The sequence below is a fragment of the Glycine max genome, chromosome 10 (assembly GCF_000004515.6).
Source record: "Glycine max cultivar Williams 82 chromosome 10, Glycine_max_v4.0, whole genome shotgun sequence".
NCBI classification, from domain to species: domain Eukaryota; kingdom Viridiplantae; phylum Streptophyta; class Magnoliopsida; order Fabales; family Fabaceae; genus Glycine; species Glycine max.
In genome coordinates, this window is record NC_038246.2 from 34,575,818 (window position 1) to 34,592,960 (window position 17,143).

Sequence of the window (17,143 nt, forward strand, 5' to 3'; positions counted from 1 at the left end):
TATTCTATTCTTAGTATTACCTTCTCAATTTCATATAATTGTAGTAATATATTGTCTTTACCCCCTTGTACTGCATTGCATCTGCATTTGATTACCACAGCAACAATTTAGTGCAGCTATAGTACCACCAAGCTTGCCACTGCAGCAGTTAAGTGAACAAATGAAGTGTCCACAGTCATTGGATGGTTGCTTGGTAGAGGTACATGCTAATAACTAATAAGATTTCCTGTGCAGGGTATCATTGTTTTTGCATGACTGATGGCTACCTTGGGGCTGGAGATTTTGGTTGAATCTGCCTCAAGTGTTATTTTGAAGGTAATTGAGATAATCTTTTGTTGTTGTTTGTTTATTATATACCTAAATTTGGGTTGAAGACTAGTTATTCAACATGTGGATTATCTACCATAATAAGTGATTTTATCATTTGAGCAGATGATATTATCATTTGACCTTGCTTTTGCTTTGATTCCGCTCCTAAAGTTCAGTAGCAGCAAAGTGACTAGCAGCACAAGCATTGAAGAGGTGTGTTTCCTCCTTGTTTGTGGATTCATGAACTATAAGTTAATACATGAAACTGAAAAATGTTCTAGTTATAAAATTTGATTAGCTAGGCTTACATGAATTGTTGAATTGATCAGCTAGGCATACATTATATCAACTGTTAGTGTCATTTTTTCAGTCTAATAATATTTTGGTTGATATTATCATTATTATGATTAAAGAGATTGCAGGGATTCCAAGGGAAGGGGACCAGGGGATGAAAAATATGATTAAAGAGAGTTCTTGAGGAGTTTGTCACATGCTCAGGTAATTAGTGCTAAAGCAGTTGGGTGAAATTCTCATATTTTGAATGCTGCATGCAATTAATATCGTCATTTGATGAAATGCAGAATCTTCCTGACTGGTTTAGTGCATGTTTCATTGATTGCATAAGATGTAAAATATTATTAATCAAGAGGAGTCTTGCTTAATTGACTTCAGTGTTGAGCGTGCTGCATTTGTCTTATGTACTAGTTCATTCATTTATTTAATTTTAGTTGACAACTTCTGGAATGGTGATATCAAAATATAACCTATGAAAGAGGATAATCTTGTCAGCTAATTGTTGAGTGGTTTATTTTTTTGTTTTGTCTTTTATGTTGCATTTGATGACTTTGTTTCTTTTCTTGTAGGGAAGTGGAAGATTTTGCACGAAGGTTAAATTCTGCTTGGCCTGAAAGGATGCAAATTTGATCTTTGGCCCAACACAGAAGACTAGTAACAATTTCTATGAATAGCAATGGTTCAACGCAGTTGTATATAGGTATGTTCTATCTATCTTCTCAATATTCGCGGTGAACCCTACTTGCTGCCTTGTTTTCTATCAGAAGCATCATTAAATTTTGTTGACATGAACATGACTGGAATCAACTAGTTATAAGTTACTTCATCACTCTCATGCATTTCATTCATCACATACAACACTCTCTCCAAAGTTCAAATTAAGACTGAGGGGTGACAAAGAGACAATTAATATGGGTGCCGGTCTACTTGCAATTGGTTCTTGTGCAATTGGTCTATGCAGTGATGAACATTACTTAAATGCTTGCAATAGAATCTGGAATGAGCCCTCTTATCCTTGTTGCTTATCGACAACTCTTTGCTACTGTGTCCATTGCTCCCTTTGCTTATTGGCTCGAGTGGTAATTATATATATATATACCCTATCTGGTTTTGTTTTATTTTCATATATATAAACAATGCATGCATGAAAGGCTTTGATGAACTTTGAACCACCTATAACATTCTCACTGTGAGTGTCACCGTCGATATCCCTTTTCTTTTGGTTGATGCATGATTGTGTTATTTATCCTTTAAATGTATTTATATATGTTTGCTGTATATAAATGTAGCTTTGTTTTTGAAATTTGAATGGTATAACCCAAATTTTGTGAGCAGGCAAAATACTTCAACGACGGTCCTTATGAAAACCCGTCTTTATAGCCTTATTTACCAACAACGACGGGTGCTCCAGCCACCGACGTTGAAATCTCAAACAACAATGACGGTGTACACACCACCGACGTTGACATACTACCAAACAACGTCGGTGGTGAGCCCGCCACCGATGTTGACAGGAAACAAAACAAATACGGGTGTTATTGGTACCCGACGTTGATATGGACAACAACAACGATGAGTCTTGCGAACCCGACGTTGAAATGGACCAAAACAACGACGGGTTGTCTAATATGTGCGTCGTTGAATCCTTTTTTATAACGTCTATTCTTTTATAGCCACTGACGTTGTATTCTTGCATTACAAAGACGGGTCCTAGGATGACCGATGTTGTTGTTGTCGACATACAACGACATCTGGAACAAAGACGGTGTGGGGCCCGTCGTAGATACCGGTTTTCAACCGATGTAGAAGCTTCTTTTTGTAGTTGTGATATTCTTTTCGAAACTCATGATAAGAGCATGTGCCATATTTGCTCTGCGAGTGAAATTGCAATATTAGAAAATTGGAATATTAGTACAAGAAAATATATCATTTTGCCTCAAACTAAATAGAAAAAATAATAAACAAATAAATGTGTCGGTAAAGAAATTCTGTAACTACTAATAAAGATATATGTGAAGCTTTGAACACTTTGTTCGGTACCAATTTAAAACTAAATAGAAGCATCTCTATCCATATTCCACAAGTAGTAGATTTTAGGAAAACAGCTCAACTATTATTCAAGAAATGTGCCTTTGTTTTATAATGTACCACTTTTTGTCGTCTAAAAGTAGCATTAATCAGATAGAATGACATGATTTGATAAAGCATTGACACCCTACACAGATAAAATGTCTAATGTCTACAAGGAATGAAAAAGAAAATAGTCACCACCTCCTTGAACACATATCTACGAAAATGTCACCGCCGTATATATTAAGATTTAGAACATATAAATACTTCATATGAAATTTAATATGCATATATGAATCTTAGTTTTCATATTTGACCCCCTTAACATTGCAGTATGGGTCGATCCCTGGCTATAGCAACAAACCAATCTATTTGGTTGAAGAAAATTATGTTTGATTTGAGAGTAGAGCAGCTGGAAGCTATATATTGGAATTTATTGTGACATCAAACCAGCAATTACTATTGCTGAAAATCCAGTCCATGTCAACATGGAAAGGCTAAGCATATTCAAGTGAAATTTTCATGTTGTTCGGGAGGTTGTTAAGATTTGTGAGATCAAGCTAATTTATTGTTGTTCTGATCTTCAAATTGTTGATATATATATACATGACTAAAGCTCTTCCAAGATCGACATTTGAAAGAGCTAGAGATTTTCTTGGAGTGTCCATAAATGCAAGGCCTGCAATCTTTTTGGTCATATGGAGAAGATTTTTAAAAATAAGGCAAACCAACAGGTACAACAAGCCCAAGTTGTTGAGCATGAAGAATAGAATAAGGAGTATTTATTTTGTTGCTCAACAAGGACTAAGAAAGAGGTGTGGATTATATACAGTCATATGACCCACAATGCCTAGCATTTTCAAGGAATTGAATCACTCCGCTTCTCCAAAGTTACCTTTGGCAATAGAGAAAGTGTTGAGGTCAAAGGAAAAGGAGTTGTTGTTGAAACTCCCTCAGCTACTAAATACATTCCAGATGTGTTATATGTATCTGAGATAAATTAAAGTTTGTTAAGTGTGAGACAAATGCTAGAAAGGAATCATTCTGTGTTTTAAAGATATGAGCTGCATTATATTTGATCCTTTTGGATGTGAGTTAATGTCGATTAAAATGAAAGATAGAAGTTTTCGGGTGGAGTGGAAGCAAGAAACCACACAAGCTGTTTCAAAGGAAGTAAATGATTTGGAAAATTCGCCAATTGAAAAGGTAGATCAGACAATAAAGTGTGATTCAAATGAACCCATTACAGAAGTTGCCGAGGAAAAGTTTACCGCTCTTGTTCACAACAAACTTGAGGAGGAGAAAAAGAAGAACAAGTTTCTGAATTTTTTCAGTTTTATCTTGAATCCTTTTATATGGGTCATGGAAGCTGCAACAACTATGGTCATTGCTTTGGCAAATGCAAGAGGTAAATCTCTTGATTGGACATATTTTGTTGGAATTATCATACTCCTCCTTATCAAGTAAAATTACTTAAGAGTAAAATATTGATAATGTAGTTGTAAATTTCATGGCTCGTCTAGCTCCTAAAGCTAAGGTCCTTCGAGTTCAAAATTGGATTATGAGGGTTACAAACATTTTTGTTAAGTAAGGGGATGCAAATGATTGTTTACTTAAAGGTGATCCTCCATAGACGTGGGATTGTGTTAAGATCAACTTGAAGTGTTGAAGAAAATTTTGAAGGAGGAGCCTAGGCAGTTGAGATTTTTGGAAGTTGTTGTATTAAAACATTTTAATGTCTCTGCAATTTTTGTGGTTCCTTGTACATTTGGTCAAAGTTTGCTTGTGTTCAGAAAAAGCAACTTGTAGCTGCATAATGATGCCTACTTTTAGCTTAGTCATAATTTGCTGTTTGTTTTGCCCAAATGAGGGGCTTCATAGTTTTCTATTTAAACAGGTTACTGTAACAGTTTTTAGAGTGCAAAACTGAGTTACAAAATTGAAATACATCACATCAGTTTTGTTCCTCACTTCTTCATATACGTTTATGTTTCTGGTTTATAAATACCATATTTTAATCTTCCGCATCTCTGATAGTCTTTTGCTTCAGTCTGATTGCTTCGACTGCTAAATCTGATTGCATAGTATGTTCGATCTATTGCTTAGTTTGTTCGGTGTGCTGCTCATCTACTTAGTCTGTTAGTTGTTTTTGCTCAGTCTATTAGTTATTTTTGTTCAGTCTTATACCCACTTCTACATGCCATCTCCTAATAGTATTCAAAAACAAATTTTGATTTCAGAATCATTTTCTAAAATAGACAGAAGTAAATCTGACCATGACAGCAAAATACTTTATACTATAAAGAAAGAACTGCTTAAAATTTGCTGTCCTGTAAGGACTGGATTTGCTCTCATGCTGCATCGAGTTTGACATGGAAAAATGGATTTTCATTAACATTTCAATATACTTTTTCGTATTTCTTTTATAGAGTATTGGTGCCTATTCTGTTTTCTTGGGGTTAAGTTATCAGACTGTTGAGATTAGAATAACAACTTAATCATATATTTGTAGCCAGATATGTATTTTGATGCTTTACTTTGTTGGTATGAATATCATTTTCATTATAACGCGACCTTTGGCCATTAACTACCTGTTATGGGTGTATGTCAATTATATACAAAGCCAAGGGACTTGATATTTAAATTATTGAAATAATTTTCATGAGGGTTTTCTCGGATTTATGAATTTCTTTTGGATAAAAAAGGAGATAGGTCCACTACCTAGTTAATTTTGGGACCTCAAGGGCATTTGCTTGCTTCATTGCATGCATGGTTTTGGTCTATAAGTCTGTTTAACAGCCACTTAACCATAAATCATAGCATTACTAGCTTCCACAGTGGCGAAGCAACTTCAAAGCAAGCAAAATAATCGTCCAAGGGTATAGAACAAACAAAAGGCGTAAAGATTATTAATTACGTGTCACTCATCAACTTAAACCTTGCTAATGTATTGATTATTCAAAATGTTATATTTGTGTTCTAGGTTAACTTATCAATGCATCGAATATAAGCATGCCCCAAAACAAGTTGAACTTGCAAAAGCCTTCAAACATCAACTGAAACAGCACGACAATGAACTAAAATATTACCATGTTAGTTGGTGGAAGATAGCATTCATTTGGTTTTACATGCACTAAATGATATATCTCTCATTACAGATATTAAAATATAGTCAGTTGACCTATATTTCTATAATGTCTCATGCATGTCTCTCCCATGGGACTATCCCAATTCAACTTGTCCAGTTCATACAAGACATCCATTGCAATTATGGATGACAAATGAACTTTGAGAAAACTTAATAAGATCTGCTAAAGCTTAGTAACACTGTAACAATAAGGACAGCCAGCTTCCCTTTTCTGACTCAACCATATCAAAAGTTATCCTCCAGATTACATGACCAAAGCATACCAACAACACCAACAAATGATATAACCCTTCCAGAGACAATTTAAGTAAGACCTTGACACCTTGTGTTTCATCTTTCTTGATTCTAAATGTGTTTTGAATCCATACACCCTCTCTCCCTTACACTTGCAGAATCCTTTTATTGATTTTCATTAGATACTGAAAGTTTATTTAAACAGAGGAATCAGAGTAAAACAAGTGTATAAACCGGAGAATTAAAATAGGTAGGCATAGAAAGAGTTTCAGGTAGATGTAAGTAACATTATGATTGGGGCCATTACTTGGGTAATCATCTTTTCCTGTGTTTGGTGTAAGTTGCAAGCATTTCTTTTGCAACCGGTAGATGCAGTAACTTCTAATTTTTTTTTATTATAAAATCATTTATCATTAAATGCATGATAGCTTGTGCATTGGGCACCATAGACCTAAAGGGTACCAATTACCATAGTAAATCTCCTATAACTGAGTATGTTTACTGGTGCATAAACAACTTCCACCAAATAATAAAGCAATAATCAGATTATTGGTGAATAGAGAAAGCTAAGCTTGCAACATTATTAATTTAATAAACTAGAAGAAAATAGCACTACCCTCTAGGCATGACATGAGCATGACAACGCAAATTCTACAAGTAGCAGGTAGCATTACTACCCTTATACAAATGTGAAGTAATCACTTATCAAGCATAATAAACATGAAATCCTATAAATGCATAAAACAAAAACAGAAAGCATAAACACTCCAATAATGTGTGACTCAGCAACAGGGCTTCCTGTAAATCTTGCCTTGAAATTTGATAAATGTATTGCCCATGATACATTTATCCTTTGAGTTGAGTCGTCAATGTATTGAAAGTAAGAACGCCTCCAACTTGTCTTAATCAACAAGCTTCCAATCACAGCCCAAAATCCAAGAGCATAGCCAAGTGCAATGATAAAGTAAAACCACAATTTTGCTACTTTATCCTTTTTGCCATCTTCATCTTCATCTACATTGTCATGTTGGGAATCATCAGCAGAACACTCATTTGGCAGTGGAGGCCCACAGAGAAATTGGTTGCCCGTATAAATTAAAGGATCATCAAGGGTTGACAATTGAGTTCCTTTTGGAATTGGTCCTGAAAGATTGTTGTAGGACAAATTCAAGTGGCTTAACGAAGTTAAACTTGATATGCTGTCTGAAATTGTGCCTGAAAGTTGGTCATGAGAGATATCAAGAGATTCTAGAGATTTCATGTCCCCTATCCTTTTAGGGATATGTCCTGACAGATGATTGTGTGATAGATTTAGGCCTTGCAATGCAGAAAGCAATGCTATTCCTTCAGGAATAGTACCACTCAAATTGTTATTTGAGAAGTCCATGTTGGCTACCAGTTTTAGATTCCTGGTATAGTCAAGTTCCCTTCCTTTAATGACTTGTCTGACCTCTTGTTCATACCATTCAACATCTCTAGGCTCTTCACTAGGTTGGATGACAGAAGATTTCTTTCCTAAAATCATTGCTGTGAGATTTCCAATGCAGTGAGGGATTGATCCCATCAGGTTGTTGTTTGAAAGGTCCAAGATTTGCAGTGCAGAAAGTTGGCATAGTTGTGAAGGAATTTTTCCAATCAACATGTTTTGCCGTAGCCTTAGAATCTGCATTGAGTAGAAAATGTTCCCCATCCATAAAGGTATAATCCCAGACAGATGGTTCTCTCCTAGATCCAGAATTAAAAGTTGCTGTAAATTTCTCAAAGATGATGGAATCCCACCCTGAAGACTTTTATTGTTCAAATGAAACCATGCCAACATGGGTAGGTTACCGAGACAGCTTGGAATAACACCTGATAATTTGTTGGATACCAAATTTAACACATTGAGACCTTGAGTAGCACTCCAACAATCAGGAATTTCACCAGATAACAAGTTGCTTGAAAGGTCAAGATTGTACAAGGAGTCTATTTTGCACAATGAATTTGGAATGGAACCATTTATAAGGTTGTTTCCAAAAAGCAAGTGACTAACATTGGGCAACCTATCAGCAATATCTTGTGGAAGTGACCCAGTGATATTGTTATTGGTGAGGTTCAGGTAAACAAGTTGCTTAGGCCATCTTATGTCAGACACCGAACTCTCCAAATGATTTAGGGACATGTCAAAGTTTTGCAGGTTTAGAAGTTGACCAAGACTATAAGGTATGCTTCCATGTAAATTATTATAAAAAAGATAGAGGGTGATCAAATTTTTAAGTTGACCAATATTTTGGGGAATTGTACCGTTTAAAGAGTTTCTTGAAAGATCTAGAGATTTTAGGCTTACAAGTTGCTCTAGACTCCTAGGAATGACACCATTAAAATGATTAGAAGAAAGAAGTAAGGTGGTTAAATTGAGAAGTTGGCCAACACAGTTAGGAAGACACCCGTTAAAGTTGTTATTGGAAAGTACCAACTTCTTCAGATTAATAAGTTTTGTTATCATATCACAAGGATAGGTCCCAACCAAATTACTGTCATGAATATACAAGTCAGATAGATTTTCAAGTTGTCCCAACCATGGTGGCAAACTATCATTAAATTTATTGTGACTCAAATCCAATTGCATTAATCATACCTAATGCATCCGTACTGTATGTAGACTCCAAGTGCATCTCCTTTAAGATTGTTACTTGACATATCTAATGAATGAAGATGACAACAGTTTCCTAGAAAAGATGCTAGAGATCCTTCAATATGTTTTAAATCATTGCCTGAAAGATACAAGTATTGAAGACCCTTTAACTCACCTAACCAGGATGGAACAGAATCAAAATTGTTTTCTGAAAGGTCGAGGTAAATCAAGGAAGTCAGATTTTGTAAAGTAGATGGAAGTGAGCCATAAAGAGCATTATTTTCAACAGATAGATAGACCAGATTACTATAGGTTCCCAACCAGAATGGAGTGGAACTCAGGTTGTTGAAAGAAAATTCAATCTCTGCAATGGAAGACATGTTTTGAAAAGCATTCAGAATTGGAGCTTGAAGTTTATTTTCTTCTAGATTTAGGACCTCCACTTGGGAAAGGTTTGTGTTGGATCGAGTGGCCTCAGAATAATTAAGAAGGGGGGGTTGAATTAATTATTCATAAACCTTTACTAATTAAAAAATTACTCTTCTAAGGCTTTTACTATGTTGTTAAGAGAATAAGGAGTAGAAGAGAAACTTAACAGAAAGTAAAAGCGAAAATTAAATGCACAACGGAAAGTAAAAGAGTAGGGAAGAAGGAAACAAACACACAAGAGTTTTTATACTGGTTCGGCAACAACCCGTGCCTACATCCAGTCCCCAAGCGACTTGCGGTCCTTGAGATTTCTTTCAACCTTGTAAAAATCCTTTTACAAGCAAAGCTCCACAAGGGATGTACCCTCCCTTGTTCTCTTTGAACCTAGTGGATGTACCCTCCACTAGAACTGATCCACAAGAGATGTACCCTCTCTTGTTCTCAGTCAAACCCAAGTAGATGTACCCTCTACTTGTACCACAAAGGATGTACCCTCCAATGTGTTGAGACAAAGATCTCAGGCTGTTAAACCTTTGATACTTTGTGAATGGGGATACAAAAGAATTCTCAGGCGGTTAGTCCTTTGAACACTTTTGTATTAGGGAAAGGGAAGAATCAAAAGAATTCTCAGACTGTGTCATTTTGAATTCTTTAACAAGGGAGAAGGGAGACACAAAAGAATTCAGGCGGTTAGTCCTTTGTTCTTTTGGAAAAGGGAGAAGAGAGACACAAAAAGAATTTAGGCGGTTAGTCCTTGGCGAATTCATTTTGGCAAAGGGAGAAGAGAATGAAAAGATGAATAGCACAAGTTTTCAAGGTTTGGAAAACCAGAAAACTTCAGAAAGCTTTTGGTACAAAGAAGAAGAAGAAGAAGAAGTTCAAAGAGATTCAAGGCTTGTAAAGGATTGATTGAATTAATGTGAAAAGTATATCGAAAAGCAAATCAAAGCCTTGCTTTTATAGACTCTTCATGTCTAGCCAAGAAGACCATTCAGAAGAGTTATAACTTTTAGAAAAACTTAAAACCAATTTGAAAAAGTCAAAACCTTTTTGAAGAGTTACATCTTTGATTTATTCAGAAACAAACACTGGTAATCGATTACCAAATTGGTGTAATCGATTACACAAAGCTTTTGTGTGAAAGGATGTGAATCTTCACATTTGAATTTCAACATTCAAAGGCACTGGTAATCGATTATCAAAACATTGTAATCAATTACAGCTTTTTGAAAATAATTGGAACGTTGTAAATTCAATTTGAAAACTTTTTCAAAACAATTTTGCTACTGGTAATCGATTACAACAATCTGGTAATCGATTACCAGAGAGTAAAAACTCTTTGGTAAAAGGTTTTGTCAAAAACTCATGTGTTATTCAAAGTTTTGAAAAACTTTTTAATACTTATCTTGATTGAGTCTTCTCTTCATTCTTGAATCTTTAGTCTTGAATCTTGATCATGATTCTTGAGATCTTGAACCTTGAATCTTGATTATTCTTGATTCTTGATTCTTGAAAACTTGAAACTTCTCTTGAATCTTTCTCTTCATTCTTGAATTCTTTGGCATCATCAAAATAACCTTTGAAGGCATTGCTTCCACAGTTTGTGGCTCTAACAAGTTGATAAGTGTGTAACTTGTTTAGTCCACAATTCCTCAATTCTATTTCTATCAAAGAAGGAAGCATGCTGAGTGCCTGCAACAAATTTCGTGTCTTACCAAGATGCACATCACGCATGTAAAGGTATTGGAGTGATGGAAGTTGAGAAATCCAATAAAAGTCATCAGCATATAGAAGAGGATTGAAGCTGAAATCAAGAAGGAGCAATTTTGTGAGGTTCCCAAGATTGTAAGGGATCCTCCCACTAAAATGACAATCAGAGAGAGAAAGGAATTGCAGATGCTCCATAGTTTGGATGAACATTGGTATTGAACTATTAAATTTGTTTCCACTCAAATCTAAATAAGTGAGATATTTAAGCTGCAATATAGAAGGATGAGCATGTTTAGCTTTAAGAACATATTTGTTAAAGTCACAGTTTGGTTGACCTCCTTGGTTCCTCCGTGGGAAGCAAGGATTCCTGAGGTCCAACTTGACAATATATCCTGTAATATTGCTGCAAACTACACCTTTCCATTGACAACAATCCTCTTCTTCCCAAGAGGAAAGCCATGATGATGGATCTTTGAAGCTTCCCTTGATCCATTGAAGACCATGCCTTTCTTCTTCATTGCAACCAAGTGGTGAGTGGCCACATGAAGATAACACTACAAATGCAGTTAAAAGGAAAACAACAGCAAAAGCCAAGCCAAGCATGCCTGCAGAAAATTAATAGAACACAAAGATAGGAGTTGAAAAGGAGCAATGAATGGGAAGTATACAAGCCTCAGGTTTTATTAAAATAACTACGATAATATATTGGATAAATACCAAATTTGGTCATTGAATTTACAAAGCACTAACAATTGGATCCCTAAATTTTGAAAAAAAAATTGTTCGTTAATTTGTAAAAAGTGCGACAAATTCGTCCCACCGTCAATTTTTTCGGTTAATGTAAATGGCAAAGTCTACATGGCATCATTGGAATATTTGGACAACGAGAAATTTTCTAACTATGCTACTAACTTAGATGGACTAAATTGTCATCTGAAATTTCTACAGAATCATTGTGGCTTTCGTCACTACAAATGTAACTAGACCCCAATGACCACCACATCAGTACACTCAATGACATAGGTCAATATGGATAAGCAACATGAAAATTACATGCAATGTGATTTTAGTCATGCTTATTTCCAATTGGTCCAAACTTTATTCTTTATAAAGATCTATTCAAACACAACATAAATATTGCAAACAAAACAAGCAGATAATGAAATGATAAACTTCAACTTTATTTCTATAGAAAATCCCAACAACAAAATTTTTGTAAAACATAAGATATAGAACATAAGTAAGACTTCCACTAAACTAATATACTATTAGGAATTACACCCATATGAGCAGTGTGTAACACCCTGAAATTTCGCTAATTATAAATCAATGTTTAATTGTATTCATCGTGTTATTTGATTATATGATTGACTTGAATGAATTTAGGTATGGTGTGAATTAGTCATGTGTGATTTGTTTGATGTGGATGTTGAGTTATGTGGAGTTTTATTCACCTAAGTTGAAATTATAGGATTTCAAACTTTACTTAAACCTATTCTAGTAAAATCACAATCCTGGATTCGTTAATCGTTGGATCATCTTAAGATTTTGACTATAGGTTTCTGTGACAATTACCCATATTTTGACCATTGGGATTTTTAAAATAATAACTGTTGACCTCTCTCTTAGCGGAAGAAGCGCACTAAGTACAATTCCAACCCGAGGGGTAATTGTCGCGCTTAGCGCAAGAGGAATTGTGCTCAATGCGAATTGTTGTGCTAAGCACAAATCCCAACCCAAGAGGAATTGCACTAAGCACGATAAGTCTAGCTTAGCGCCAAAAGTGGACTTCGCTTAGCGAGATCTGCAAATTATAAATTCGTTCTTCAGCGTGAAAAACACGATTTTTCACCCTTTTTCTCTCCAAACGCCCACCCAAGCCCCAGCATCTCCTCCTCCACCACCCATGACCACCGGTGGCCACCACAAGCCACCGTTGCTCACCGCCGAAACCACCATACCAAGAGGATGTTTTAATCGGAGTAGAATCCTTAGAATCCACCTCAAGGATTCGATGGAGAAAAATCCCTCAATTGTTTCTTTCATAGCTTCTCTAAGGTAATCTTGACTTCTAAGTCTTTCTCCTAGTTAGTTTGAACTTCTCTTAGTGTCTCTTGTGTTTTTGGTACTATAATATGGTGTTTTTAGACTTCCTTTGAAAAACCCTTGAAAATGAGACGTTGTATAAGTTATCTTTTTATAAAATTGATGTTATTTTCGTGACCTTCACTGAACTCGGTCACATTGGCGTGATAGGAATTTCAAAATGACGTCTCCTTTTAGTAGAATTCGAAACACCCCTTAGCCCTTTATGTTTTGACAAGGGTAATGACCTTGAATGTTGTCATTAACCCTGTTTTTGAAATCTATTATAAAATTCCTTCAATTTGGTATATAAAACCTTGTGTTTGGACTAACAAACATGAACGAAAGAGGTCTCTGAGCAACAAAAAAAGGAACTAACTGAGAGCTCGTGATAAGTGAGGGGAGTTTAATTACAGATTTTGATACCATAGTTGGGGGCCAGGGAAGCTAACTATGGGTATGTATGAATGTTCCTGTTGCATATTGGTTTTCAAGAAAATAATGTTTTTAACTAATAGGATGTGATACGTCTATTATTGATAAATGACATTTTTTTTCATTAGACTTGTGTTGTCTAAAGACTTGAGGAGTGTGAATCTCAGGTATGAACTATATATGTATGTATATGCGGAATGTGATTTATTAATGATATTGTTATTGATGATATTAATTGATATGAGGTGACGTTAATGTTTATGATAATGCTGATAGAGAATGATGTTGTTATTGAATATCATATTGATAATAATTGATACGAGACTATGCTGATGTTTATGATAATATTGATATGAGATGATGTTGTTATTGATGATTATGTTGATATGAGATGTTGTTGTTGTGGTTGATAATGTCATTGAGATGAGATGAAGTTGATGTTGAGAATGATATTGAGATGAAAAGATGTTGATGTTGAGAATGACATTGAGATGAGACAATGTTAAGGTTGATAATGACATTGAGATAAAATGTTGAAAATGCATTTTTGATGATGCATGTTGTTTATGTACATGGGGGTGCAGTGATCATGTTGGATATCCCTAGTGGGGGATGTAACATCCCATTTTTCGTAAATAAATTAAAAATACTTTTTAGTAATAAAAAAAATAGAGTTTTGGAAAAACCATGAGGTTTTTATAATTAAATAAATAATGGTTTGAAGGGAAAAAAAGATATTTGATTTATTCATTTGATAGTAAATAAAATAGAGTTCATTTTATAAAATAATAAAAATAAATAAATAGAGTACATAATAAGTGGTGAATACCCTAGATATAAATAGAGACATGTTAGGTCAGTTTTCAGACGCCTCCTCTTCCTCTCAATTTCGTTTTCCCTTCTCCTCCTCCCAAAACTCTTTCTTTTTCCCGCATATCACCAAACCTGTCTCAGAAAAATGACGATCTCGGACTCATTTAGCATTGGATCGTCGTGCAATTTGAGTACCAGGTTAGTAACTTATTTTCAAACATTATCACTGTTGGAAATTAAGAAAAAATGTCTGAGCTAAGAGAAATACTCATTTCATTGTAGCTTTTTCTTTTCCAGCAGAAACCCAAAACTGTCTTAGTAAAGCTACAATCCCGGACTCGCTATCCATTGGATTGTGGTGCAATTTTGATACGTGGTTCACGATTCATTTCCACACATCTTCACTGTTGGGATTTTCAAAATAACGTCTGTGGAGGGAAAAATACTCATCGTACGTAGAAAGTGGAATTGAGGCTTCAATCCCTTCTCCTCCTCTTTAATGTTTGGGAACCCTATCAGAGCAGTCAAAGGAAAAACTTGAGAAATCTTAGGAAACCGCTAGAGATGTCGCTATTACTGTCACAATATACACGTGAGCCCGCTTAGAGGTAAGGGATGAGTTATTCACAATTGGGGAGTAGTGAGAACATGTGTAGGGATCCTTAGACTATCAATTAGAATGAGTTTTGGGGTGTTTCCACAAATTTTGATTATGTCCTTACAATTATAACTGTGAATTATATATGTTTGATGAATCAATTGATGTTCCAATGAGAAATTGTTGTGAAATTAATGTGTTCTTGTGTTGAGTGTGAATCCTTAAAAAAATTGAGTTCTTTTTATTCACGAGAATTATACTCTAAATAATATTCTTTAATGACTTATTTTATACAAATTATTATTTTGTTCTAATTTTCCCATGATAATGATCAACATGATATGTGTGTGTGTGTGTGTATGTGCACTACTACAAAATCTACATTTAACATCGTTAAGTTAACATTAGTTTTATCAAAAATGCGGTGGCAAAATGGTAAATAACGAGACTTTATTGACATCAATTTTTTAAAAAACCGATGTTAAGATAAATGTCGTGACATAATTGTGAATATTGTATATATGTTAACATCGGGTTTGAAGAAAACTGATGTTAACGAAGTGACTTTAACATCAGTTTTGGAAAAACCGATGTTAACATTAATTAGTTAACATCGGGTTTTAAGAAAACCGATGGTAACCTTAGTTTGTTAACATCGGTTTTTTGAAAACCGATGTTAACGTATGATCAGTTAACATCGGTTTATTGAATAAAACCGATGTTAGCGTTAACATGAATTTGTTAACATCAGCTTTTTATTGAAAACCAATGTTGAACTTACAATTTAAATTATATTAGACGGCACCTATTTTGCTCGCGCTTTCTTCTTCTCCTTGTGTGTACCCTCTGCATCCTAAGGTTGTTCTCCATCGAAGCTTGTTGTTCTCCATTGCGCTGAAGACCGTGACAGCTCGACTTTTGGTTGTCCATCTGCAACTTACCTAGGTACGTTTGACTACCAAGTAGGTTTTTTTGTTTCTGCAACTTAGCTAGGTTTCATTGCCAAGTAGGAGTGTTTGTTTCGGGTTAACCCAAGTAGGTTTCACTGCCAAGTAGGTTTCATCTGCAACTTACCTAGCTAGGTTTTTTTTGTGGTTAACCCAAGTAGGTTTTTTGGTTTCTGCTGCAAATGTCGTGGTGACCTGAGGTACGTTTCACTGCCATTGTTGCTGCCATTGTCGTTGTTGGGTTCGAGGTAAGATTGATGTCTTCATTGTCTAATAGTCAGTGTATTTTTGTCTTAAATAGTCACTGGATTTTTTTGATCTTGCATCCTGTTAGTTTTTTGGTTTCTACTGGCAGTGTCGTGGTGACCTTTGGTTTTTAAATAGACATGAGGACTATTTAAAAACTTTGACCATCGTATCGTTCCACCGGTGCCGTCGACCTCCAAGGCTCAAACCACCATCCTTCCACTAAACTGCACAGTAGCACTCGTCGACTCAAGCTACCACCGCAGCACACCTCAACCGCCGCCAGTTAACAAGGTATGAGCTCTACCTTAGTTTGTTGCTCTTCTTAGTAAGTTCTTAATCAGTGCGGTGGGTTTGATACTGTTTCCTTTGGGACAACCATTTTGGGACCTTAACCGGTTCTCTTCTTACTGATAGTAACTTAATATATGTGGTGACAGTGCATTGTGAGTTTGTGACCTCTGTAATTTGCTTGATTAAAATGTTTGAAGTTTTGGGTATTGTTTTGTGCTTGATTCTTAGTCTAAGATGAGTGTCTGATAGTAGTGCATTGTGACCTCTCTAATTTGCTTTTTACTTCTTTATTTTGTTTATCCCATAGTCAATATTCACAACTATTTACCTTCTCCCAATTTGTGTGCATTTCTGGTTTCTAAGGTACTAATAAAAACTTCTTTTTTGTGCATATTCTGAATTTTTATTGACAATCTTTTTCTTTTCTTTGTTTCCTTAACTGTATGAGATGTGCACATTCTGATGTTTTAACTCATGGATGTCGTTAGGAAGTTTGAACTTGAAGAATTAGCTTATGGAATTATATTAATTTCTGATGGCACTAATTTGCAGGATTGAGAGTAGTATCTTGGAGTGGCCTTTGGTTCCAGTTGAAGAATTGTTTTCTTTGGTTGGCATTAATAAAATCATTTCCAGTGCTCATTTTTCTGTTATTTCCTGGATTACATATTGTTTTCTATCTTTTTTCTCCTTGGTGTTTATCACTATCCCAATTTCCAATTAGCTTTATTTCATTGTACAACTTAGGTTCATTGTATCTTAAGAAATTGGGATAATTACCCTTATTTGTGAGTGTACTCTATTAACAATCTCTGTATACATATCATTTAACTGAGTGTGTGTAAGTGTGTATTGACCATTCAAGAATATTCACACGAAATCAATCTTATTTTTATCTTCAACTATATTTTTCACGC

The 17,143-nt window shown here is 35.2% G+C and overlaps 1 protein-coding gene and 1 long non-coding RNA gene across 2 annotated transcripts; one reads left to right on the forward strand and one right to left on the reverse strand.

Annotated features, from left to right (window-relative positions):
- The first annotated feature begins 116 nt into the window (after nucleotides 1-116).
- LOC106794908 (uncharacterized) lies at nucleotides 117-2,012 on the forward strand. The gene is made up of 5 exons (XR_003263115.2): nucleotides 117-315; nucleotides 433-522; nucleotides 723-807; nucleotides 1,173-1,303; nucleotides 1,939-2,012. It is a non-coding gene; the product is annotated as an uncharacterized lncRNA (long non-coding RNA).
- Nucleotides 2,013-6,753: 4,741 nt separating this feature from the next.
- Nucleotides 6,754-12,387, reverse strand: LOC102663025 (receptor-like protein 52). Its single transcript, XM_026124244.1, is given in 5 exon segments — nucleotides 6,754-6,783; nucleotides 6,867-8,701; nucleotides 8,704-9,111; nucleotides 10,676-11,413; nucleotides 12,384-12,387. Coding segments are annotated over 5 exon segments (3,015 nt in total).
- Between the last annotated feature and the right edge of the window lie 4,756 nt (nucleotides 12,388-17,143).